Source organism: Lactuca sativa, chromosome 5 (assembly GCF_002870075.4).
Source record: "Lactuca sativa cultivar Salinas chromosome 5, Lsat_Salinas_v11, whole genome shotgun sequence".
Classification (NCBI taxonomy): Eukaryota; Viridiplantae; Streptophyta; class Magnoliopsida; order Asterales; family Asteraceae; genus Lactuca; species Lactuca sativa.
Window position 1 is genome coordinate 62,015,121 of NC_056627.2, and position 27,916 is coordinate 62,043,036.

Sequence of the window (27,916 nt, forward strand, 5' to 3'; positions counted from 1 at the left end):
TTCCAAGGATTCTCCCCGTATCGAGTGGTTTTTCACCAAGTCAAGTGTCGGAATGCCCCAAATGATCAGAATAAATCCAAAAGAGGTTTTGAGAGAGATTTCACCTTCTTGGAGAGATTTGGGAGAGATTTCACATTCTTGGAGAGATTTCTCATACAAAGAGAGATTTGGGAGAGATTTCACATTCTTGGAGAGATTTAGGAGAGATTTCACATTCTTGGAGAGATTTCTCATACAAAGAGAGATTTAGGAGAGATTTCACATTCTTGGAGAGATTTCTCATACAAAGAGAGATTTGGGAGATATTTTACATTCTTGGAGAGATTTCTGGATAAAGAGAGATAAAGTGAAAATGATTGAGAGAGGTTTCGTGTGTGACATTTGTGAGTGTTTGGCTCCGCAACGCAAGGTCCATAAGCCCCATTAAGCCGTGTTTAAAGATCTTACACACTCCCAATGAGTATGCAACATTGTTTTATCGGTTTGGTTCGTTACTTACCACGGTTTTAGGTTAAGGAAATCTAGATGTACGAACTTTTCAATTTATGATCTCTCATTAGAATAGCGAGTTGTATAGTAATTACCCAATGTAAGCCCTAGTACTCACGGGCTAATTGAGTCGACCGGTTTGACTTGTTGACTTTAGTTGACTTTGACTTGACCGGAAATTGACGGTTGCCACATCATCCCCCCGTTAGAGGGAATTTCGCCCCGAAATTTGAATTTAGGCAAGGAGTAGGCATGAATAATCGGGCCAAGAAGTGGGGATACTTCCTAATCGATTGATTCTCGTGCTCCCAAGTGAATCCAGGTCCTTGGTTAGTATTCCAGCGAACCTTCACTAATGGGAAGTGGCGTTGCTTCATCCGCTTGACCTTTCGGTCCATGGTCGCTACGGTTCTTCCACGAAGGTGAGGCTCTTGTGGAACTCCATCTCGTCGAGGGGGACTACAAGAGTCTCGTCGGATAGAGACTTCTGCAAATTCGAGACGTGGTGGTTAGAATGTACTTTACCAAGCTCGCAGGGGTATATTAAAGTTGCGAGTTACAGGGCTGATTCTGACAAAAATCTCGAAGGGCATAATTATCTGGGGTTTTAGCTTTCCACGCTTTCCGAAGCGTACTAAGCCTTCCCAGAGTGAAGCTTCCAGAGGAATTTGGTCTCTTACTCTGGAGTTCTAAAGGTTTCTCCCTCTTGCTTTTCTTCCCAGTCAAGGGTTGCTCCCTTCAGGGTCAAAGTTGTAAGGGCGTTCCGTAATTTGCGAGAAGTTCTAAAGGAACTAAGACGGTAGGTCAGCGAGACCCAAAATTTCGGTGTGCTCCCGTCGACGCCTTTGGTGCTGGCAATTTCTCAACGGTTTTGATTAATTGAAAGGGGTCCTCAAGAATTTCCACATCAATAATAGTGTGTCTTAGGAATTTGCCTCTTCAATTCCAAAACTCGGATCTAGAGAACTTCGGGTAAGGCTTCTCTGATCGTATTGTTCCCACGGTTTGTTGTAGCTGCTCTTTTTGGTTTTCTTCTTACTACTAGGGTAGATAAGCAATTCATTTTCAAGGATAATGACGAATTGATCCCAGTAAGAATGGCGTACCCTATTCATTACGTTCATCAAGACTGCGAGTGGGTTGGTCCTATCCGAGGGGTATCACTACGGACTTGCAGTGTCCACATCGAATTTGGAGGATTGTCCTCGGAAATCCTTCTCCAATACTCGCAACTGGTGATATTCGGATCTCAGGTCCAATTCCTGAAGGGTACCTCGTTCCTTGCGGTTGGTCGGCCTATTCGCCTATGCGAGGCAGATAGTAATGATTTCTACTGGAGATATTGTCGGGCCTTTGAAGTCGATGGACCTATGAGCAATTTGCCTTTCTATTTGAAGAACAAGACCGGAGCTTTCCATGGTGAGAAGCTTGGTTCTTCAATTCCATTGTCGAGTAGTTCGATAGGTTTGACCTGACAGTTCTTTCAGCTCGGTAGGGGGGTTAGACTGTAGAGCGATCTGGTTACTGGAGTCGTATATAATTAAGATTGAAAAGGTAGTTGAATAAATGATTCTTCTTTAAGCTCACACCCCAATGAGGAAAAGAATAAAAGGGGAACCATTAATTCTAAACCTGTAGAACCTTGGTTATATACCGCCCTTGTGTATACATTCTTTAGCGATAGATTAACCGTATGGGTCTTTGGGTTGAACTTGACGTACTGCCCGAGCGGTACTTCGAGGAGGCTTGTTGAGGTTTCTTCGGAAAAGGATAAGAAACCTGAGGTACTCTACGCATGAGTACTTCGGAGTTCTGGAATGACGAGTTCGCTAGCAAGATGATTTCGGAGGAAGAGATTTACGCACGAAACTGGTATTGTGAGGATCGAATGGACTTCGTTCGTATGATAAAAATCAGATTCACTTGAAATAGAGGCAGTAAATTTGATCGCAAAGGCGTTACAGACAAAACACAACTATGCAACTTTTAACAGAGTTACAGTGCTATAGATTTACTACAAGACTATTGCTGCGAACTAGGTATACTACCAAAGGCGAGTATACGCAGCACGAGGGTCCCTTTACTGACAACGTCTTGCAAAAGATAAGACTCTAGTTGCACTAGTTTTAAACAGTTTATGAGTTTATTACCACGAATGCCTTAGATATTTTTAACGGGGTCCGGAGTAATTTCTCCTGCGGCAGTGATCCTTAGTATCTTCCCGTCTGTGCCGGAGTTCTTTATTATTGGACAGTCCTTTTTGAGGTGTTCTATCTTGCCGCATTGGCGAAATATATGGCTTGTACTAGCATTGGTGGTGGAAGGGAGGTGTTTAGTCAGAGTTACGTGGACATGGGTGCCTTCCTCGTTCATCTACTTCGAAAATTTCCTTTTATGGGGTCCGGTTTTACCACCACCTTTGTGTGCAGGGTTGGTCCCGATGCCAGGGACTTGAGGAACGGGTTGTGCTGGATGTGTTTATAGGAAAAACAGGTTTCGATATTCGGTGGGTTAGGTGAAGGGTCCTTTCGTAGTCGTTAAACCGGGAAGATGAGGACTATACCAATCGAAATTGAATGGTGAAAATAGTATCTCTTTAGGTAAAACATGTGTTAAATTGTATTCGTATGAAGTGCTTATTAAAGTTAGAGTATCTTGTGTTTCTATTCAGTGTGTTCCGTTTTGTTCGATATTATTATTACTGTAGATGATTCATACCACAGTGTCTAGCACTGGTAGTAGGTGTGTTTCGATAGCTAGTAATGATACTTGATATCTTGATCCTTGACAGGTCACTCTATGATCGAGCAGTATATGAACGTCGTATGAAATTTGATGTTGGTGAAATTGTTGAGTGGGTGGTCCCACTCGATTCCTACTACTAGACATGGAATAGAAGTCAGGATGGAATTATTTGTTTCAAGAGTTTAGTATTTTGACTATAATTAACCCCAATGTATGTACAAAGTCATCACAGCTTACAGGTAATGATCCTAAGGTCATACATGAGTGTCTTTGGTTTGTTTTGAACGGGAGTGTATTTTAACAACTTTTTAGAAGGACGGTGATTTTAGCAAGCATACCAAATTCATTACAAACATATGGTACTTAAACGTTTTTGTCGTTGGAAGCATTACAAAAGTCCTAATATGTTTCCTTGCTGCTCCTGCTGGTGTGTTCATCACACTCCTCCTGCTCCTCCGTCATTCTTCTCAGTTGGACACTCTCTCTTGAAGTGTCTCGTTTCACCGCATAAGTAGCATACTGGGCCTTCTTTGGTGCTGGTGATTAAAGGGAGATGCTGGGTCGGGGTCCTACAGAAACGGACGGTATGCCCTTTCTTGTTGCAGTTGTTACAGTGTAAAATCCGGCAAGCTCCATTGTGATGGAAGCCACATTGGTTACACTTTGGGAGTGATCCCTTATATGGTCTGGCCGGCGTTCGGGTGGTAGACCCCGTGGCTAGTGTCGAGGCATGTGTCGTGACTGCTGTTCTAATGGCAGGTGCAACCACGAATTGCTATCTTCTAGCAAATTTTTGAGGTAAGTTACACTTCTTTTTGTCCCAAAACTTTCGCTTCTTATTCGTAGGTCTGTGGCCTGAGGCGCCTTCGTTGGTAGACATTCATTGGTGTTCCTGGTTGTTACCACAATCTGTATTGTCGGTACCGCTTCCATCTCTGCTTGCGTTGTTAGCATTGAATTGTGCCATGACGGCTGTCACGGTGACTGCAGCCTGAAAAGTAGCAAAGTCTATCTGTAGGGTTGGCGCTTTGCTAGTTGGTTGTTTGCCTCTTGGTGAAGACATAGCTCTGTTTCACGATGAAAAACGACTTCGTGAGTGGAAATAATTATCTCAAGTGCATCCTTACCATTTATATTCACATATATAAATTCTTGCACATGACTGTACTATTCCTAGTCTTTCTGCTAACGTTCTTGAGACGGATTTATGGTAGTGGGTATAAGTAGGTTTCGTGCGGGCATTAAGCTTTACTCATCTTAGGATCATGTTTGTCCAAACACACTTAGCTGAGGAGTTTTGATGGGATCTGGTGTATTAGTGTTGGGAAGATCGCACCTTATAGGTCTACGAAGAAGGCATCCCCTCAATCATAAGGGTTAAGGGGAGAGACGATAATGAGTCTTTAGAATGGCTATACGTCACGAGTTTTCTAACTAAGTTTATCGATCTTAGTTTAATTTATAACGTATTTCGGTTGTTAAGGGTGTTCTGAAAATAGTTCATAACGAGAGTCTTTATATGGTAAACCCATGAATTTTTAGTAGTTCAGTATCCAAGTGAAACCTTGTAACTTGACCCCAGCTAGGTCCTTATTATGACCAATTGATGTATGCTTAGTTATATAATTAAGGCTAAATAGACCTTCGAGTCTGTTAGGTATCTCCTAAGCCCATCTTGTTAGTATGACTCTAGTAATTCTGGTTTCAGCGAATTTTTTTTGACCTAGATGTACGTTTACCTCACATCCGTGCATGGAAAAGTTTTGATAGCAACTAGATCTCTCGTTTAGTATGACCTCTTAAATCATAGTGTTGTGCTTACGCCTAGAATAGAGTAGCACCAACGCATACTCACGAACCTAATTTACAAGGTCTTGTGAGCGGTATGAACTCTACTTACGACGATCTGTCCCTTGCGATGCCTGAGGCAAAGTCGATGCACCTTGCAGCTCTGTCAATCGATGCTTGGTTACAATCCTCCTCTCTTTGAATGTCGTGTGTTTATCCCGTTACTCTCTTGCCTCTGCCTGAGTGGCGATAAGGTCCTAAACAGAGAGTTGGTCTCCGAAATAGTAGTCTCTTTCCGAGTCTCGGGTACGTGATACAGTAGGGTTTGTAGTAGCGCGCAGTTTCCAAACTCGGGTTGTAGTCTACCTGTTTTAATCCCCGATGTTTGCGATCTGCCGGGTCTTCGCCGGGAGGGCTCTATCAGTCGGTCCCCCGTGTTTGAGGTCATAGCACCCTCGTTGGTCTCCACATGGTGGTTGCTATCATTGCTGTCGACTTCAACCCTCGATCACGGTTGCCCAACGGGGCACAGGTTCGATGTAGTCGAAACGGTTTGCGGGAACCCTTGCTATGCATGGAGGGTTGATTACCTCCGGTTCCGCTTCTGATTCCCCTCATAACCATCCACCATTTCTCTGATTAGGAAAGTAGGGGTCGTCCGGTAAGTAGGATCTTGCTATGTTGTACGTGTGAGAATAGGAGTGGAAGAGATAACTACTAACTCAATAGATAATTACTTATAGGGGTCTTTAGTTTTCACATAAGTTGGTTATAGTATTACAAAATACTCCTATAGTATTTTAATGTTTGATTTGTGCTTTTCAATGTTTGTTTGTAGATAGATTTGGTAAGTTTTTAGACTTGTTGCAACGCCACAACCATTCTCGGGCATATGCTAATGACTTTTGTGTTAGACATAGTTGATCAGGCTATGTCCTTCCCAGACCTGACTATACATCCCCAAGCCTACTTGTGCGATTCAACAATCATTACTTTTGTTTTGTTCTAGAATGATGCTGACCTTTGTATGTATGCATGCATGTATACTTTTAACAAGAAACTATTTATTTCTAAAAGCATAGTTGTTTTGAAAACTTTAAATCAGAGACCTTAGTCCCAATGCATTTATAGTTTGTATATCTTATGTGGTTCGATATACTTAGTTCACTATAAACAATGCTCTGATACCAATCTGTCACACCCCCAAACCAAGGATGGCGGAAACGTCCGGGGGTGGCGGACTTCATGTATAGTATCACAACTACATGTATAATAGTGCTCAAAGTAAATACAACCATCATAAATATAATTGAAAAGGTTACACCCAAGTATATGTTTACATGTTTCAAATCAATTACATTATGATGACAAAATGAACTTTTTGACGATTCAACGTCCCATCCTCAAAATGCTGTTGGTTTTCCTGTTTCACTGATTTCCTGAGAATACAAGTTGTTTGAAAAAGTGTCAACACAAAGGTTGGTAAGTTCATAAGCTTTTTAGATAAAGAGTTTGGAAACCGTTCTTTGTAATGTGCAGTGTGTTACCAAGAAAAATCCAATATTTTCCTTATAAATGTTATGTGGTCCTACACGCCGGGACCGAGAATGAACAAGTATTTGTCATACTTAAAGATATAAAAGTGGTTTTAAATTGGCGTAAAACCCTTTCTGATTTGAGAAAAATCCCGTAATGAATGGTGTGTAGCTTTAAATACCAAGACTGAAAGTATACAATAATATCTGTAATTATTGTTACAAAAAGTGATTTTAAATCGACATAAAACCCCTTTTGATTTATGAAAATCCCCGTAAACTTTATGTGTTGTTAACTCCCTATGTGGGCCGCTATAACCATACTATGACTGAATGAACCTGCCACGACGTTTCTCAGGCGTCGCGAAACTGAAATGACACTTGTCACCACAGACCTGCCGGTCTAGCTGTTGCATGCAGCTCAGGTGTGGGGTGTCTAACCCAATATAGATCTATACACAACTATCACGTTCTCCCTACAAGAGACTCTGATTATAGCTACCAGGAATTTAGATCCCACACTCGGACGTACGGAAAGAGAATGTCTCACAATTTAGGTTAACAAGTTTACGTGTGGTGTGCGTGAGTGTAAAACCTTTTTCCGTGGGAATAAAACATTCTGAAATGTGTTTGTTGTGTTAATGGAAACATAAACCATACCTATTATAGTTTATCAAGACAAGGCTAGAAGTGGTAATGTACATGAACTATACTTTAACATAGTTTATTCAAATGTTTGTATGTAATAGATGTGCTATGATTATATCAAATCGTTATTTCTATGCTTTATCTAGCAAACTCCATTTGTTAACTGATGTATGACTATATACTAAGTCAAAGTTTCATTTATTTGCAAAAACATATATTCATATAAAGATATACACCTTGCTCAACATGTTACATGTATAATTTGTTGCTAGAGCAGAAAGGAAGCGGAAAAAATGGAAATTGGAGCTAAATTGCAAAAAGCAAAGATTGGCTGAGGAAGCCCATTACGCCCAGCATAATGAGGCATACAACCAACGTATTAGGCTAGGTGGAAACGGGTTAAAACACGCAAAATTTCACATTACACCCAATAGAATAACATGTACGCCAAACGTACGTAAGTCGACCTAAAAGCTATATATTGTGATTTTTGGTGAACCTGAAGAGAGATTACGACTTCTATCATTCATTGGTCGACAGGAAAGCCTTCTTCTACCGTTTTGAGGTACTAAAAGGCAGTCGGAAGGCCGTTAAGCTGATAGGAGTGAAAATTTGAAGGATTAGAGAGCGGATTCATGCATAAAATCATTTGGTTTATTGTTCCGATCACGATTAGCATTCCAATGTGATGCTTATTGTGTTTACTTTCTGATTTGGGTGTTAAAACCCTTTGCTTTGTGTTTATGACTAGATGAATCCTTGAAATTATGGATTAATTGCTACTTGGATTGTTTATTCTTATTTAATTTATTTTCAAGTTTGATTTCAAGATCCATATGTTTTAAAGATTGTTACTTTATTCCATATTGCTGAATTAATAGAGTTTAGATGACTATTCTGACTATGTTAAATTGAATCATAGTTATTAATGATCATTGATAATTATGACCCATGTTGGATTAAAACATAGGGTTGGAGAATAAAGTGATGAACTTTAATGTGTGTGCATGAGTAGATGATCATTCTAATCATGAATTAATTCCAATGATCATTAGGATTAATAAAGATCAAAATTTTGTTTAATACGAATCAAATACCGATTTGCATGATTGTTTGTTCACTTGATCACTAAATTAAAAGTTGTGTTCAAATAAAAGGTTTAGTAATCTGATCATTACAATTAGTAGTTAGCCAATATTTTGAGATGAAATCCAGTCTAAACCAAAGTACCTAAAGAGATATATTTCCAGTAAGTTTATCGAGATTTGCTGTTTAACTGCTTATTTGACATTTAATTCTAAAACACTTTTTTACTATTTTTGTGTGTTTAGTGTAACCTATAATCAAAAACTCCAAATTATATATATAAACATACATAAAAATGAGCTAGGAAAATTCGATAAATCCTAGACCTATGAAGAGAGAACCAAAAAGGTGGAAGCTTTATACCTTTCCAATATCCACCGGATGCAGGAGATGCAAGATCTGGAGTGATACACTCTTCTAACTAGCAAGCACAACATCTCTTTTTTCTTCAAGGGCTAAAATCACCACAAAGAGCTCACAAGGTCAATATGAAGGCTAGGGTTTCTTGGAGGGTGAAAGGGAGGTGATGGAGGTTGAGGGTGTGCAAACCTTATCCCTCACTTCCCTGAAATAGAAGCACAAATGCCGAAATTAGTGTTAAACACTCAGGTGGCCGTTACGTCGTGACCAAAGGCTTGTCGCATCATAACACACAAGACTAAAACACACTTATAAAGATATTGCCGTGTTGTGGCAACCCATGTCCGATGTCGTGGCACATGGTTTTTCCCAAAACCCCCATCTTTGATCCCATTATCTTTTTGGCTGATCCGCTGTAGAAAATTGGTGTTACAACTCTCCCTTACTTAAATCAGATTTTGTTCTCAAAATCCGTCCTTACTAATTATTCTCATAACACCCTTTGAACCCCTTCATGGGATCCTCAAAATCCATAAACTTGTTGCACGAGCCAGCGCTGCTCCGAATGCCCGAAACTACAACAAGTTTTCAAAATGAGGCACATATGCCAAACCCATGAGTTGACTTCCCAAGGTCAAAATTACGTCCGCTGCAACACTGGAACAATGCTCTAAACAGACACTTCCTTGAAACCTAAAAACAGAATCGATCGTTAGCTACAAACACATGACCTGAAAATGAACGATTACGAATATGTCACAAATAATCGATATGAAGAATGGATGACTTCCTCATCCATAACTTGAAAAATCCATGATCATAACTGTCTTACAGGAAGACAGAGTCATCCTTATACATCAACTATGTTGACCAAAACTCACAGATATGACCCAAACAAGACCTCCATGGCCTTACGTCGTTCCATTGATAGTTGAAGAATGGAATCCACCACCACCCGCTAAAGTTGACAATCTCGCAATCTGACATAAGGGAGAAAATTCATAAGCAAGTGATAAACTAGCCCAAACGTCCACTCAACTCTACATGTTCTTCATGTAGTCATGGAAATAACCAAACAAAACAACAGCGGTTTTGATCCGCCAAAAATCTCGCGTGACTAACCAACTGCTCCCATGAGCGAAACCGTGGTTGAATACAAAATCTCGCGTCACATTCGAACTCCCAAAACAACTCAGGTGCACAATCACCTGCCAAGACACCCAAAGACTTACAACGAACTACATCACTTATAACTTAACTCGCATGAGATCTATGAGATCTTATCATAAAATGAACACGATTCCACAAGGAATAAATCCAACAACAAACTGTTGACACACAACCATGACTTTTCTAGCAAGTCATCATCCTACAACTGCCCGACTCAACCTACCAGTAACTGAGCCACCAGTAGTATTTCCATTTTGGTCAAAATACCTAATTATACCAAAGACCAACGAACAACTGAGCCACCAGTAGTATTTTCATTCTGGTCAAAATACCTAACTATACCAAAGACCAACGAACCCAAACATACGAATCTCCACAACACAAATTTCGGCTCAACACATAAGTAAAATCCACGATGGTTCACGACATGTCGTGACACCATCCAACCATTGGAATAAGAAGCTTACGGTTCCTCACCCTTCTTTCCATCACTCACTCACAAACATGATGACTCCCGACTAGCACTCGGTGGGCCTATAGGCACACGACCATTATCCCGTCGACCTACAGGTACCAAATCAACATCCCACTTAACATTTACCAACATCCTTAGGGGCGATACCATTCTATAACATACAACCCTTCCACAGTCTCATTGGACAAAACATGCTCGCATGCAACAAGTAAAGAAGATACATTATTGAATACTTGCCCCAACTCGAAAGCAATAAGTCAAAAAAGAACCATATCGTTCATACGATTTTCAATTCCTACCATCAAGATTGACTAAACTATCAAATTTGGTACTTCCTAATTTATTTTCTTATTTTTAAGTTTAGATGGACTTTCTTCATTTAAATACGTCATCAATTACTCAATTTATTGTTTCCTTTATTTTATTATTTGATTATTTATTTATTTATCTGATTTGATTTTTTTAATTTTAAAATTTTAAACTTTTATTAAATGGTGAAAAACTTTAAGGCTTGTTTCGAAGATGTTACAATCTCAATATTTGACAACCCCGTAATGTTCTTTCTAGATTTCTTGAAGTCCAAGTGTACATATTAACAACATTACTTCCATAAAAGCATATCCCCAACTTTTTTCAATTGGGTTATATCATATAGAAAGAATTAAAATAAAGTTTTGAAAGTTAGTAGAGTTAAAAAAATAATTAAAGTTAAGAGACAATTAGACCTTATTGAAACAAACGTATAATTTTTTTTAAACAGCAAATCAACTATGGTTTTATGTATTATATATGTCTCCTAGTGACATTTGAACTAATGACCTCTCATTTATGTCTACCGCTAGACTAAAGACCATTTGATATAAAAATACAAAGTTAGGTATATAATTGAAACAAAAAGGAAAAAAAAAAAAAAAAAACTTGGGCTGAAAGAGCAATCTTTTGCTAACAATGTGGATCATTTATGTAATTTATTCTTCTAGCTACCAATAATAATGTAATTATTTGAACAAAATGATTTAAGAGGTTGTCGGTATTAAAATATATTTTGGACGAATTTCCACCTTGATCGATGGCTTATTCATTACTTTTTTTTGTTACTTATTTGATACGTTTAAGATAAAATAATTCACGGTCTTGTAAATGTATTTATCAAAATCACCATCTTCTAGATGTGAGAACATAGACCGGTGAGAACGAGTAATTTTATATGAGGTGGGTTGAAAAGACCCAAATCACTATCTTTCTAATTAGTTTTAGACTTTTTATATAGATATTTATTATGTTAAATGTATTAAAACAACATTATATATAGCGACTTGTAGAAAATGTGACCTAATGTTTTCACATTACACTTGGGGAAAGAGAAAAGAATTTGTTAGTGTGTATGCTTGTAGTTGTCCTTAAGGGGAATGCTTGTAGGTAAAGATATCTAAATAAATCATATTAGATAGGTTAAAATGGATTGATTTCACTCTATCAATTCTTTTGATGTTTGCTACAATTTATGTATACTTGGAAAAGAGCTCACAAACGCCCATGTTTTTGGCTTAAATTTGCTTACAAAATAAAATCATCAAAAAGAATTTAATATAATGTATTTTGACTTCGAATGAATTTTGTAAGATCATGTAATAATTTCTCTAAGAGATCAATAGTCACACATTGTAATATATGAAAATTTTACATCAATAAACTTTAGTGGGAGATATGTCTCTCTCCTACATGTACCTTATGAAGTTACTCTACATAACATACTTTGCAATTGTCGGTGAAATTTTTGTCCATTTTAATTTAAACCACGTAAAATAAATCAATTAAAATTATTTCTTTTTCCCTTACAGCTACATCTTGATAACGATAGTATAATAATTTACATGATTTTTGCTTTCACTCTAGCTGGAAAAACAAAATAAACAATAACATTTGAATGTAGCTAAATATTGTTTACATGTTTGATTGAACGAAATCATCACCATATTTGGGATTTATAAAACTTGAGGGACTGAAATGAAAAAAAAAATCTTATAGCGACCACCAATGCAAATTTTGTTTTTAAAGAGCCGAAAATGTAGGTGAAGAAGCTATTGAGGACCATTTTGTAACTCATTCATTATACCATTTAAAAAAAATTTAACTCGTGTTCGCACGTGTCACATACATATTCGAACCCAATCGCACGTGTTTGTCCACCAAAGTTCCTTCTTTTTCGATTGTTCTATAAATTGCGAACCTGTATCTCATATCCTAGACATAATCCAACCCCCGCAGACACACACACAACACACTCTCACTGTGTGAAAAAAGATAACTGAAATTCCAAAAAACCCCTGGCTTTTCATTCTTTTTCCATTCCACCGGTTTACTCCGCCGCAACTACATAAATCATGGCCGGAAAACTACTTCTATTATTCGCCATCTGCCGTCTCATCGTCATCGTCGGCTTAACTCTAAACCCCACCGTCACCGACCTCTTCCGCGTCGGAATCGACGGCAAATTAAGCGTCGACCCACACGACATCAAGTCGGCGTCCATGGACTTCGGTAAAACAACTCGTAACGAACCGACTGCAGTTCTCCATCCGGCAACCGCCGACGACGTCGCAAAGCTTGTCAAATTAGCTTACCAATCGCCTCATGGATTCTCGGTGTCGGCAAGAGGCCACGGCCATTCCATAAACGGCCAGTCTCAGACGGCGAACGGCGTCGTCGTTCAAATGAGTAGATCCGGGAGAAACCCCGCCGTGCCGGAAGTTTGTGAGAAGAAGATGTATGTAGACGTTTGGGGTGGGGAGCTTTGGATCGATGTGCTCAAGTCCACGCTAGAATATGGACTCGCACCTAAATCGTGGACTGATTACTTATACCTTTCTGTTGGTGGTACACTCTCTAATGCAGGAATCAGTGGGCAAGCATTCAACCATGGCCCTCAGATTAGCAATGTTCATGAGATGGATGTCGTCACAGGTACATATATATATATATATATATATATATATATATATATATATATATATATATATATATATATATATATATATAATCCTTCATGCACATGCATTACTTACTTATACAGTACAAACAAACATTGCATCACTCAAAATTTTGTCATGCATCATTTGTTTTTGTCCTTTTATAGTCATTTTTATTAAATTTTTACGACCAAATGCAGGAAAAGGCCAAGTATTGACGTGTTCGAATGATAAATATCCCGAACTGTTTCATTCTGTACTAGGTGGATTGGGACAGTTCGGGATTATTACTAGGGCAAGAATTGCCTTAGAACCTTCACCTCAAAGGGTATGTATTTGTTATTGTTAAATTCAAGATGTGAATATATGATATTGAGTCATGAAATGATTTTCGAAGACTATGTTGACATGTATTATTGCATGTTAACATAGAAAGTACATAAAGTACATGTGTGGTCGTTTTTTTATCTGAAATTTAATTTAATTAACATGATGTTTGATTAATTAAACATGATCAGGTGAGATGGATTCGCGTTCTTTATTCGAATTTTTCAGCATTTACACATGATCAAGAATATCTTATATCGTTACACAATGAATCACAATCTGAAAAGTTCGATTACATCGAGGGTTTTGTTATCGTTGATGAAGGGTTGATCAACAACTGGAGATCATCTTTTTTCTCCCCTAAAAACCCTGTAAAGATCTCATCTCTTGGAGCTGGTGGAAATGTTTTGTATTGTTTGGAAATCACCAAGAATTATTATGATTCCTCGAACCCAGAATCCATTGATCAGGTAAATCTTGATTTTTCTTTTTGGGTATTTAGATTTTATTCTCAAGATCATATATTTTTAGTAGGTGGGTAGCATGTGAATAAATGCAAAAAGTACCAAAAGTTCATGTTAAAAGTGAAAAGCGAGTTCAATGTAACATGCAACCATATTGTAGAATCGGCAAATTAAATCAAAGAAAGTATATAAACGCAGGCTTTGGAATTGGATCTTTAAAGTTTACACTAAAAAAATTAAATATTTAATAAAATCTTTAATTTTCCTTAACAACTATCTAGTTTGGATTTTTCGTTAACAAGGTATTATTATTCAACAGCCGGAGAAGAAAATAACGACTCATAGGTAATCAGTGATGACTCAAGTAGAAAACGACACACTCTATTAGTAGTTCTTAGTAGCTATCAAAAGATTAAGTTTAATAAAATATCTAAAAATATTTGGTTTAAGATTCGTTGCAAGTTGCAACGTAATTAACCTGGATTATGTGATTGGTGTTTAGCTATAGATACGTGATCAAGGGAATTAAAGAAAGAAATTAGCACAAGAAAACATAGAAGATCTTGTGTGATCTATGGGCCTATTTGATACGATGATTGACGACAAACTTTAGTATTATTTTAGTCAAGAATTACTTGTATATCTAACGCCGTCCACCCACCAAATTATTAGCACCTAATAATTCAGTGTCTTGATTAATTATTAATTAATTCATTTTTATCGTTTAATTAACTAAACAAGTAACAGAACTTATCCTCTGACACAAAAAAGTGTTTTGTAGCTGTTCTTTTATGTACTTCCATTCTTTCTTTCTTTTTTTTTTTTTTTTTTTTTTTTTACTTTCTTATTTTATTTATTTATTTATTTCCAATTGGGTTTTCAGGAAGTGGAAGGTTTGTTGAAGAAATTAAATTTTATACCAGCTTCAGTGTTCACTACTGATCTTCCTTACGTTGATTTCCTGGACCGGGTCCACAAAGCCGAGTTGAAGCTCCGGTCCAAGGGTTTATGGGAGGTACCCCATCCATGGCTTAACCTGTTTGTACCCAAATCAAGAATCGCTGATTTCGATAAAGGAGTCTTCAAGGGCATTTTGGGAAATAAAACTAGTGGCCCCATCCTCATCTACCCCATGAACAAAAACAAGTAAGAATTAGAATCTCAACTTGTAAAAAAAAAAAAAAAATTATATATTTCTCATCATCATTTCATATCATTTGATAACGAATTTATGGGTATCTTACATAACATAAAGTCATAAACCAACAACATGACCTCATGTCCTTTGAACTTTGACCATGACCATGCATGCATCTACCTCATGCATGCATAATCATTGTATAACTCATCAATGCATGTGTTGCATCATGTTCTATGATGATCCATCATCATTATCATCTATCTATATTATATAAGATAATATAAGATGATGTTAATCGAAACAAGAAAAAAGATCGAACGGGTACAATGGTCCAAGTGAGAAGATACTGATGTCAGAAAGAGATCTTCCATGTAGGACCCATTGATGAGATGGTAATCCATGTCCTGTTACATAATAGTACAACATAAATTGCCTTAAGTACAGGTTATGCCACCCTTTGTGGACCTTTTTAATACCTTCTATAATCCATCCTCCAACTGTCATCAAATTGTACTTTCATCATCAATACTTTTTACATCTTGCATCAATACTTGTACTAATGATTTTACATAAACAAATATAGGTGGGATGAGAAGTCATCGGTTGTGACACCTGACGAAGACGTGTTTTACTTGGTGGCATTGCTTCGATCTGCATTGGATAATGGGGAGGAGACATTGACATTAAAGCATTTGAGCGAAGAAAATCGTAAGATTTTGAAGTTTTGTAAGGAATCAAACATAAAAGTGAAGCAATATTTGCCTCATTACACAACACAAGAGGAGTGGATGGAACATTATGGAGATAAATGGCAACAAATTTATAGAAAAAAAATGGAGTTTGACCCTAGGCATATTCTTGCCACTGGTCAAAGGGTATTCGAGCCTAGGTTTGGGTCCGAGGTTAGGTCGTGGTGAGGGTTGATTAGAGGAAAATGAAAGTAGGATAATCATTGATAGTTACTGACCTCTTGTGTACATAAGGCTCGATCTAATGTTATAATAGAGGAATTTAACATGTTTTTTCGTCTTTGAAAGTATATCAGATGTTTATGTAGACCGTTCAAATGGTGCGGTTTATATTTTTTCTGAAGTATTTCAGATGTTTAGATTGATAGTTTTTTTGCTTTTGTAGAATTTCCACAACATTCTTCACTTCTTAAGGAAGCCCAAAGTAGGGTTAGTTTCATTATTTGAACAATGTTGGCCCAATGAGATTTTTTGTTATACAAATGCTCAACCCAATGGGCCATGTAAATCTGCGTATGTCTTGATATCTCATTATAATCACCAATGATTGGAAATCGGCATAGCCTAAATTATTTAAGTCTTGATATCTCATTATAATCACCAATGATTGGAAATCGGCATAGCCTAAATTATTTAAGGAGTAAATTACATGATCCTGTAGTTTGGGATAATTTGTACGGGATAATTTGTACGTTTGGTTAAATAAACACACCCCAAACTCATTTTCATCTCACCTTACCTTACCTACATCTTATTTAAATAAATTAAAAAATCAAGGGTAAAATAGTCTTCTTAGGTAAGACATTGACCAAATGCATAACAAAAACAAACTGTTAGGACCTTCCAAGTTAAAAAGGTAAATTAAGGACCAAATATGCAAATTACCCCAAACCATAGGGACCATTCATGTAATTTACTCTTATTTAAGGGATTTAAGGGGTATTTCATCCAGAGTTTTAAATTTAATTAAATTATATTAAATGATCATAATAAGATAAATTGATATAACAAGAATATATTGTAATAATTATATAGTTATATATTTAGGTATTTAATACTTTATGATAATATAAGAAATTTATAGCTAAAACGACAAAAAAAAAATACTTCTTATATTATGTAGAAGAAATTTTATATAGATACATAATTATTTTCTTTGGATTATAATATATTTTTATAATAAGTTCCAAGAAATCATCTATTATTATTTTCTCCTAATAATAATACTGTAAACAATGAAAAGGTTTGCAAAAAAAATGTAATAATATTAAGACAAAACTTTATAAATGGTCCATGTGGTTTTCGAAAATATCAAGTTTAATCCCTAAGTTCAAAAAATCTCACAGATGGTCCCTGTGGTTTCAAAACTTTTAACAAACAGTCCCTTAACCACATAAAAAGACTAATATGTCCTTTCTATTTCTTTTTAGAATTAATTTTACCTAATCCTATTTTAAAAAATAGAAAAACAAAATAAATAATTCATTGGGCGCACCTCCTCCTGAATTATTTATTTTGTCTTTTTATTTTTTTTACATAGGATTATGTAAAATTAATTCTGAAAAGAAATAGAAAGAGCATATTAGTCTTTTTATGTGGCTAAGGGATTGTTTGTTAAAAGTTTTGAAACCACAGGGACCATCTGTGAGGTTTTTTGAACTTAAGGATTAAACTTGATATTTTCGAAAACCACAGGGACCATTTTTGAAGTTTTGTCAAATTGCAACATCCCAAAATTCAGGACTAACAATTTCTTTTAATAAAATATTACTTAAAGCAAAATCATCAATCCAAAACATAATCAGAGTATTAATTTCCAAAACACATGTTCGTTATCAGAGTAAAACATTCCCAGGCTGTCTAATCTGTGGTGTGTGCCATGCGATCACCCCAAGCTCTTCCCTCCGCTATAGGAAGTACCTAAAACAAAAACTGAAAACCGTAAGCATGAAGTTTAGTGAGTTCCCCACCCTACCACATACCATGCATAACCACATACTGCATATACTAGGCCACGCCCGCCATTCTGGGCCTCGCCCTCTACCTCGGGCCTCGCCCGTTACAACGGCCCCGCCACTCCAGGCCTCGCCTGGCTTCGAGCCCCGCTCGGATACAGATCTGTTTCACTTAGGCCTTGCCTGTCACAGGGCCTCGCCCGCTAACATATAATAGCACATAAACATATCACAACACGTAAGCTAAACACATACTAACGGATCCTATCCTAAGGCCTCGCCTATCCTGGGCCTCGCCCTTGTCCTGCTACTGATGAGTCATGGAACCCCGTCCATGCTCCTACTGATAGTGAGATACGGGCCCAGCCCACACTCACTCTTTCCCTAACTTGGGCCTCGCCCCTGATCTGTTGCTAATGAGATGTGGAACACCATCCACACTCTGCTATTGGTGAGATACGGGACCTCGCCCACACTCACCTCCCCATCAGGCACATACAGGTATCACACAGACAACAAGTATAAACTATCACATAAACCATTCCTTTGGCACCCGCCCGCTATCACTGGACCTCGTCCCGAATATCATACTAGCATACTGTGCCTAGGGCTAACCCCCGTGTCTTCTTCTCATAACTACATGGGCTGGCATTGTGGCCGTAGACCCATTCACACAAGGGGAAAACTCACCTGCACTTGCTGAACTTGCTGATAATCCCTCTAGCTGCTGCCCGGAAACTCCCTGAACTCCTGCTCCACTAGCTCCCCGAGATACCAATATCAATGCAACACTTAGTCTAACTGAACCCCGAAAGTCAACCAAGTCAATGCTGGTCAAAGACAAAGTTCTGGTCAAAGTCAACCTTCCAGGTCAACCCTACTCGCCGAGTCTATCTACTGACTCGCCGTGTTCATATGCTCAAAGTCCTTCTATTCGCGACTTGACTCGCCGAGTCAGTCCATGACTCGCCGAGTCTACCGATTTATGAGTCTTGACCTGTCAGACTCACTGAGTCTCTACTCGACTCACTGATTCGAGTCTCAACTCGAAGGGTTTGGGGTTTCACGACCTGACTTGTTGAGTCCAAGAACAGACTTGCCGAGTACAAGGCAATCTTCAACCGACTCGACGAGCTGTTCATCCCACTCGTCGAGTTTCTCCTAATCTTCATGATACTCGCCGAGTCCACTCAAAGGACTCGCCGAGTCCTTTCAGATCTTCATACATGCAGAGGACTTTTGAGTCATGCATGGACTTCAAACTATAGATCTACCTTTCCCAAGCCTATTCCTCACGTAAAGTTGCAAACTTTACGTGTAGAGAAGGAGATCTAGGCAAAACACACCAAAAACTAGGGTTTAAGGCAAGGAGGCTCTATAATCAACTCAAGGGCAGTTACTTTATGCTTCACAAGGCCAAAATGTGCTTAGATCCGAAGTAGCAACTTCAGATCTGGCTTCTAACTCAAATGGATATCTAAACATGACTAAAAAGCCCCAAAACTCATAACGATAATAGATCTAATTGAAGGAAACTACTTAGTACCTTCAATAACTCTGAAAGGTTCCACAAACTCCAGATCTAAGGGCAAACCTTGAAGCTTCAATGATTTCCCTCTTTCTTCTTCCTTCAAATCTCCCAAAAATGGCTTGGAAGCTTGAATGAGCAACAACGGGGCTTAGGGTTCGGTGTTCTGGGTTAGAGAGGCAGTAAAGGAACCTTAGGGGAGAGAATGAGACGTTTAAATAGGTTCCACGTCCCGGATTTAGGGTTTTCCTCGTTCAGACCAGACTCGCCGGGTCTCCTTAGCCGACTCGACGAGTCGGTCACTTACTCGTTGACCCGGATCCCGCTCGGACTCGCCAAGTTCCTCATTGGACTCAACAAGTCGTCCCCTAAACTTAGGGTTTCCTTTCCTTTCTTGGCCTTCCTGACTTTGGGTGTTACAACTCTCCCCCACTTAAACTAAACTTCGTCCTCGAAGTTTGCTATGGCCCACCGCCTGCGATCTGCTCCCAATACCCTACTAATTACTCCAACACCAGCTGTCTACTTTCGCTGGTCTTCTGCCCGGTCATTATGACTAACATTAATCCTTGCGGATAATAATCTCGGGTCAACCCTTACCCTGAACATTCTGGAAACACAACTTACTCAACCGACAATCCTTCTGGTACTCTCCGAGTACTGCACTGAACCCATAGGGGTTCACCCCTTCTTTCCTTGCACGATTTCCTTGCCTTCCCAAGGCAATGCTCCACAACCAACTATTTCCTCTGTCACTGTGAAGATCCTATCCTCACCAAATCCATTACTCCCGCTACCTCCAATACGGGTCATTATTGCTAGTATCCACTGGGCATTTCTTTCTATTATAATTTAGTGTCGAGCATCCCACGATCAACTAACTGAATCCCACCATAGACTGCTTACCCACACTGCTACTGACTGAAAATTCTGCTATTCCTTATCTGTCTTCCGGATGAACTGAGACCACCCTGGTCCCTACCAACCTATCAATATCTGGATTACCGGATCCCATCGGTCGCTAGTCCCAACACAACTCGTAGTTGCTCCCAGCGACTTTCGAAGAAACTTCGACCACCTACAACTGCTCAATCTATTCTGCCATTCAGGCACTACAATCCTGGGGTCCTCGATCCCCTATCTTAACACTAAGGTCCTTACCAGGTCCCACCTCTGCTGCTAAAACTCACGGGCCTCGCCCACGGGTCCCACCCGCCTCTATCCTTCTAGTCCCACTTGTCTAACCACTCTCGCTTGGGCCTCGCCCATGGGTCTCACCCAACCATACTACTGAGCAACCCTGCTCTCAGGTCTCACCTACACTGCTAATCTCATACGGGCTTGCCCACGAGTCTTACCCTACTATATCCTGGAGCGGCCTCTCCCAAGGTCTCACCTCTCTAGGGCTATACAGGCAAACTCCCTACCATTCTCGTCCACTACCCATTCCTGATCCCTATCTGATCACTAGGAGATAAGGGCCTCGCCCCAACTCCGCTAACGAAGCTACCATGGAATGCTACGGCTTACCTGCAGTCTTACATCACCTTCCATCACTGAATGCTAGTGAATGCTACAGCTGCCCCATAGTCTTACAACACTTTCCACCATTGACCGCTAGTGAATGCTACGACTGCCACATAGTCTTACAACACTTTCCACCACTGATTGCCAGTGAATGCTACGGCTGCCCCGTAGTCTTACAACACTCTCCACCACTAATTGCTAGTGAATGCTACGGCTGCCCCGTAGTCTTACAACACTCTCTACCACTGACCGTTAGTGAATGCTACGACTGCCGCATAGTCTTACAACACTTTCCACCACTGACTGCTAGTGAATGCTACGGCTGCCCCGTAGTCTTACAACACTTTCTACCATCACCATTACCCGCACTAACTGATGGGGAGTTTCTCAAATTCCCAATCCGGAATTCTTCAGTCCATCAAACGATGTGCTACTTCTGTTCTTTCTCAGAGGTCGTGTACTCATCCTGGATCTGTGTGCTCTTACCTTTGCAAACTTGGAGGATTCTCCCCCACTTCGATCCTGCTTACCCCTTGTTGCTCAATGCTCGAGAAGAAATCCCAATCCTTGCTACCTTTCCATAATTAATCTGCTGAGGAACCCAAGCTTACCATAGCTAGGGATCTAACCAATCCATCTCTAAAACTATACAACTCCGATCTAGCGAGACATACCAAGTCCCTCCCAGGCATGCTACAGTTACTGCATCCTATGTAACCTCTCCAATAGAGCACATCCCCCAACTACCATTCAAATATCTAAGGTATGCAGATGGCATATAACTCGATCACAATCAAGCCGCTCAAAAAAATAAAATACTCATATCGATAATGATGCAGAACCATAACAATATAATCATGCACAAATAAAAGAACTGAAACGGAAATTGCATACCTACCGTAGGCGCCTCTGCACGTTCCTGACGGCCGTCTGTGATCCTCAAAGTTGCAGGGGCAGGTGCCATCACCCGTCCTGCTGAAAACAAACTGGGGCACTGGGCCTTCTTGTGGCCCCACTGATTGCAGTGAAAACATATCAAGTCTGATCTCTGTGTGGTGGTAACAGCACAATCCCTGCTAAAATGACCAGTCCGACCGCACTTGAAGTAGCCAGACTCACCACCGCTACCACTCCTGCACGCATCCCCATGCGCCCTGCCACACTTCCCGCACCGGCTGCGGTCCTGATAATCCCTCGATCTCAGATCCGATCCCTTGGGCCTTTTGCCCGAACCTGTGGCTACCTGAACCTCATCCGGCTTCCTCTTTCGGATCTGCTCCAAATCAATTTCCCTGTCTCTAGCCCGAGAAATCATATCTTCCATCGTCTTACAGCCAGATCTGCTCACGAACTCCCTGATGTCATCCCTCAACATCTCATGGTATCGGGCCTTCTTCATCTCCTCATCCGCGACATACTGCGGTACAAGAAGAACCCTCTCCCTGAACTTGGCGGTGATCTCCGCCACAGTCTCAGTGGTCTGCGTCAACTCCTGAAACTCCCGTGCCAACTGCTGTACCTCGATAATCGGTGAAAACTCAGCCCTGAACCTGGCCGAGAAATCGCTCCATGTCATCGCTTCCAACGTGGCATCATCCCCCAAAGCATGACCAATCTCTTCCCACCAATCCCTCGCTCTGTTCTTCAGTAGACAGGAGGCGAGTTTGACCTTATCCCCCTCAGGACACCGGCTCGTACGGAATGAGTTGGCAACATCAGCCAACCATCTGCTGCTAGCGATGGGGTCCCTAGCCCCATGATAATCTGGTGCCCCGCAAGCCCTGAACTCTCGAAATGTCAAGGTATGCACTCCCATCAAAGCCATCATCTCCGTACGGAAGGCTCCCAACCTCTCATCCAAAATCTCCAATATACCCTCCTTGACCGTGCCAAAGATCACATGAGTCTAATCTAGAATACTGCACATAACCTCAGCTGATATCAACTCCCTCATTCGCTCCTCGAGCTGCTCGGCTCCTGAACCCGAGCCTGATCCCTCTTCGGCGCCTGATCCGCCCAATGGTCTCTCTCGCAACGTCACCATGCTGAAAATATAATACATCCTCTATCAGAATACTTATCACTGCTGCGAGACCAAACACACACTACCAGGTCCCCGGTCTTGTCTCGGCCTTTCCCGAATCGAGTACGGATCCTCTACTTTCAGTAGTACGGGCCCATACTACCTTCCACATCTATCCGTAGTTTCCTCAGGACTTGCTTCGACTCCACCAGGTCCCTTTTCCTACTACTACTGCTCCTAACACTATCTCATCCTAGGCTTACCCTAGGGAAACCTCTAACTCAACCCAAACCATTCCTTAGCTGCCGAAGGTCTCCTTGTGATGCAAATTAGCCATTAACTGGATACCATCACATGTGATGAGGCTCAGATAATCCTTCGAGTAAAAGACTCGTCTCTACAACGGTTAGACTCAAACAAGAGCTGCGAAATAGGGCTAAATCCAGCACTCTGAGATTATTCAACCCTGATCACATGTGACGTGATGTATCCACCTAATGGCTAACTCCCATCACTCGGAATCCCATATTGCACAAATCAAGCAGCATTCAGACAAGGGGAAAATCTAACCACAACATACTCAAGCAATCATATCCACATAGCAAGAATCTGAATTAGCATGCAACACAAACTCATAAACTCAGGCATAACCTAAATAGGCTATCCTACTATTGTCTAATCAACACTATCATGCAACTCCAAGCACATATAATAAGCACATAAGGCATCCTCCCTAGATCCTTAGTCCTAATCTAGCATGCTGTTCTACTAACTGATAATCAAATCATAGACTTGTATGGGTATTTTGGGGTACTTACTTGAGCTCGGCTGATTGCATGCACCACACCCCTTTTCTTTCTTCAAAATTCTTTTCTTTCTGAGTTCTTTTTGCTTTTCTAAAACTGTTTCACTTCTAAAAACTTCTTTTTACAAAACTGTCTTTTCATTTTGAAAAATTTTTATCCAACCCCCTTAGTTTGAGTTCAGGCACACCCGAGAGTATGCCCAAATCCCTCAAACCAAGGTTCTGATACCAACTTGTGACATCCCAAAATTCAAGACTAAAAATTTCTTTTAATAAAATATTACTTAAAGCAAAATCATCAATCCAAAACATAATCAGAGTATTAATTTCCAAAACACATGTTCGTTATCAGAGTAAAACATTCCCAGGCTGTCTAATCTGTGGTGTGTGCCATGCGATCACCCCAAGCTCTTCCCTCCGCTATAGGAAGTACCTGAAACAAAAACTGAAAACTGTAAGCATGAAGTTTAGTGAGTTCCCCACCCTACCACATACCATGCATAACCACATACTGCACATACTGGGCCACGCCCGCCATTCTGGGCCTCACCCTCTACCTCGGGCCTCGCCCGTTACAACGGCCCCGCTGCTCCAGGCCTCGCCTGGCTTCGAGCCCCGCTCGGATACAGATCTGTTTCACTTAGGCCTCACCTGTCACAAGGCCTCGCCCGCTAACATATAATAGCACATAAACATATCACAACACGTAAGCTAAACACATACTAACAGATCCTATCCTAAGGCCTCGCCTATCCTGGGCCTCGCCCTTGTCCAGCTACTGATGAGTCATGGAACCCCGTCCATGCTCCTACTGATAGTGAGATACGGGCCCAACCCACACTCACTATTTCCCTAACTTGGGCCTCGCCCCTGATCTGTTGCTAATGAGATGTGGAACACCATCCACACTCTGCTATTGGTGAGATACGGGACCTCGCCCACACTCACCTCCCCATCAGGCACATACAGGTATCACACAGACAACAAGTATAAACTATCACATAAACCATTCCTTTGGCACCCGCCCGCTATCACTGGACCTCGTCCCGAATATCACTAGCATACTGTGCCTAGGGCTAACCCCCGGGTCTTCTTCTCATAACTACATGGGCTGGCATTGTGGCCGTAGACCCATTCACACAAGGGGAAAACTCACCTGCACTTGCTGAACTTGCTGATAATCCCTCTAGCTGCTGCGCGGAAACTCCCTGAACTCCTGCTCCACTAGCTCCCCGAGATACCAATATCAATGCAACATTTAGTCTAACTGAACCCCGAAAGTCAACCAAGTCAACGCTGGTCAAAGACAAAGTTCTGGTCAAAGTCAACCTACCCTACTCGCCGAGTCTATCTACTGACTCGCCGAGTTCATATGCTCAAAGTCCTTCTATTCACGACTTGACTCGCCGAGTCAGTCCATGACTCGCCGAGTCTACCGATTTCTGAGTCCTGACCTGTCAGACTCACCGAGTCTCCACTCGATTCACTGATTCAAGTCTCAACTCGAAGGGTTTGGGGTTTCGCGACGTGACTCGCCGAGTACAAGGCAATCTTCAACCGACTCGACGAGTTGTTCATCCCACTCGTCGAGTTTCTCCTAATCTTCATGATACTCACCGAGTCCACTCAAAGGACTCGCCGAGTCCATTCAGATCTTCATACATGCAGAGGACTTTTGAGTCATGCATGGACTTCAAACTGTAGATCTACCCTTCCTAAGCCTATTCCTCACGTAAAGTTGCAAACTTTACGTGTAGAGAAGGAGATCTAGGCTAAACACACCAAAAACTAGGGTTTAAGGCAATGAGGCTCTATAATCAACTCAAGGGTAGTTACTTTATGCTTCACAAGGCCAAAATGTGCTTAGATCCGAAGTAGCAACTTTAGATCTGGCTTCTAACTCAAATGGATATCTAAACATGGATAAAAAGCCCCAAAACTCATAACTAGAATAGATCTAATTGAAGGAAACGACTTAGTACCTTCAATAATTCTGAAAGGTTCCACAAACTCCAGATCTAAGGCCAAACCTTGAAGCTTTAATGATTTCCCTCTTTCTTCTTCCTTCAAATCACCCAAAAATGGCTTGGAAGCTTGAATGAGCAACAATGGGGCTTAGGGTTCGGTGTTCTGGGTTAGAGAGGCAGTAAAGGAACCCTAGGGGAGAGAATGAGACGTTTAAATAGGCTCCAAGTCCCGGATTTAGGGTTTTCCCCGTTCAGACCAGACTCGCCGAGTCGGTCACTTACTCCTTGACCCGGATCCCACTCGGACTCGCCAAGTTCCTCCTTGGACTCGATGAGCCGTCCCTTAAACTTAGGGTTTCCTTTCCTTTCTTGGCCTTCCTGACTTTGGATGTTACACAAATATTAATAAGGTAACAAAATTAAGCAAGTAAATTTAGTTTTATGAATCCCACAACTTGGTACATATGACCATGGTTTCGTCAAGACGTGTTGTGATAAGAGATGTGATTATATTTTTTTGAAATCCATCATAGCGGTGATGTTAGGCATGACACATACGTACTAAGGCTGGTCAAGGAGTGCCAAGACAGTCATCTTATGGCCAGTAGCAGATGCAGACTGTTTTAGTAGGGGTGTCCCTCGTACTTCAAGCCGGTACACCTAATAGAAAAAACAAAAAAATTTACACTATGTACCGGAAATTGAGCAGTGGCCCGGGACCCCCAATGCTCAACTAAGGTCCGCCACTGCTTATGGCGCGAGTTTTTTTTTTTTTTTTGAAGACTTTTTTCAAATCAATCATGACATCGTTGAGTTTTTGTTAGCTTTATGTTATTAGGGGTTGATATACATGATCTAAAATTTGATATATTTTTTATAAATATAAAATTATATAATTTATTTTTTGATAAATAGCATAAAGGATACTAAGTTTACACCAAAATTCTAATTTGACAGTTTTTTTTTTTTTTCAAATTTGACACTATGTTTTCTAATTTTTTACAATTCTGACCATTTGAACGGTCAACTCGGTTACCTGCTGACGTGACATGATAAAGTTTCAATTTTGATGACGTGACATGATATACTGATATGTTAAAATTGATTTTTTTCCTCACAAAAGATACTAAGTTTTCATTTTTTTTTCGATTTTAACACTAAGTTTAATTTTTCTTTTAATTTTGACATTTTATTTTTTTGTTCCAAATTGAACATCACTTTTTCTAATTTCGTTCAATGTTGATCATTTTCAATTTGAAACCATGTAAGTATTTTTTTAAATACATGTTAAACCGTCTAAATTTTTTTTTTCATTTAACAACATTATTTTCGTATGAATACAAGGGCTTTTTTTTTTTACATTCAAACCATAAATTTATGTATAAATATGTATTAGTTAGATAAAAACCATGTTTTATATTAAATACACAACTTTAAAATGAGTTTGGAGGTTTGGAGGCGTGTAGTTGATCAAGGCCCAGAGGTTAGGTTTGCGACCCGTGAAATTTTTATATCTTATTCGAAACTTATGGTTAGTTTGGTTCTCATGATATAACTAATGCATATTTGTGCATAACATTACGCTTTGAATGAAAAAAACCTTGTATTTATATAAAAATGTGGTTTTTAAACAAAATGTATTTATAAGGTTTAAAATGTAATAAAAATATATTTATACGGTTTCAAATGGAAAATGGTTAACACTGAACAAAATTAGAAAAAATAATGTTCGATTTGGAACAAAAAAAAATAGTGTAAAAATTGAAAGAAAAAAATAAACTTAATGTCAAATTTGAAAAAAAAAAATGAAAACTTAGTATCTTTTATGGGAAAAAAAATCAATTTTGATACGTCAGCCACGTCAGCAAGTAACTTGGTTGAACGGTCAAGTTGTCAGAATTATAAAAAATTGAAGACAAAACTTCAAAAATGGTCCCGGTGGTTTTCGAAAATATCAAGTTTAATACCTATGTTCAAAAAACCTCACAGATGGTCCCTGTGGTTTCAAAACTTTTAACAAACAGTCCCTTAGCCACATACAAAGACTAATATGCCCTTTTTATTTCTTTTTAGAATTAATTTTACCTAATCCTGTTTAAAAAAATAAAAAGACAAAATAAATAATTCATTGGGCCCGTATGCTCTATCTCTCTCTCTAAACATAA

At 39.7% G+C, this 27,916-nt stretch overlaps 1 protein-coding gene across 1 annotated transcript; it reads left to right on the forward strand.

Annotated features, from left to right (window-relative positions):
* Positions 1-12,559: 12,559 nt before the first annotated feature.
* On the forward strand, positions 12,560-16,305 carry LOC111880945 (cytokinin dehydrogenase 5). Its single transcript, XM_023877358.3, has 5 exons — positions 12,560-13,260; positions 13,466-13,593; positions 13,784-14,062; positions 14,940-15,202; positions 15,781-16,305. The coding sequence occupies exons 1-5, from the start codon at positions 12,681-12,683 to the stop codon at positions 16,112-16,114; spliced, it is 1,584 nt and encodes a 527-aa protein (XP_023733126.2). The 5' UTR covers positions 12,560-12,680; the 3' UTR covers positions 16,115-16,305.
* The last annotated feature ends 11,611 nt before the right edge of the window (positions 16,306-27,916 follow it).

Coding starts and splice junctions, on each gene's coding strand:
- LOC111880945 (XM_023877358.3), top strand. CDS start 12,681: ATGGCCGGAAAACTACTTCTATTATTCGCCATCTGCCGTCTCATCGTC. Junction 13,594..13,783: donor TAGAACCTTCACCTCAAAGG/GTATGTATTTGT, acceptor AAACATGATCAG/GTGAGATGGATTCGCGTTCT. Junction 15,203..15,780: donor TACCCCATGAACAAAAACAA/GTAAGAATTAGA, acceptor AAACAAATATAG/GTGGGATGAGAAGTCATCGG.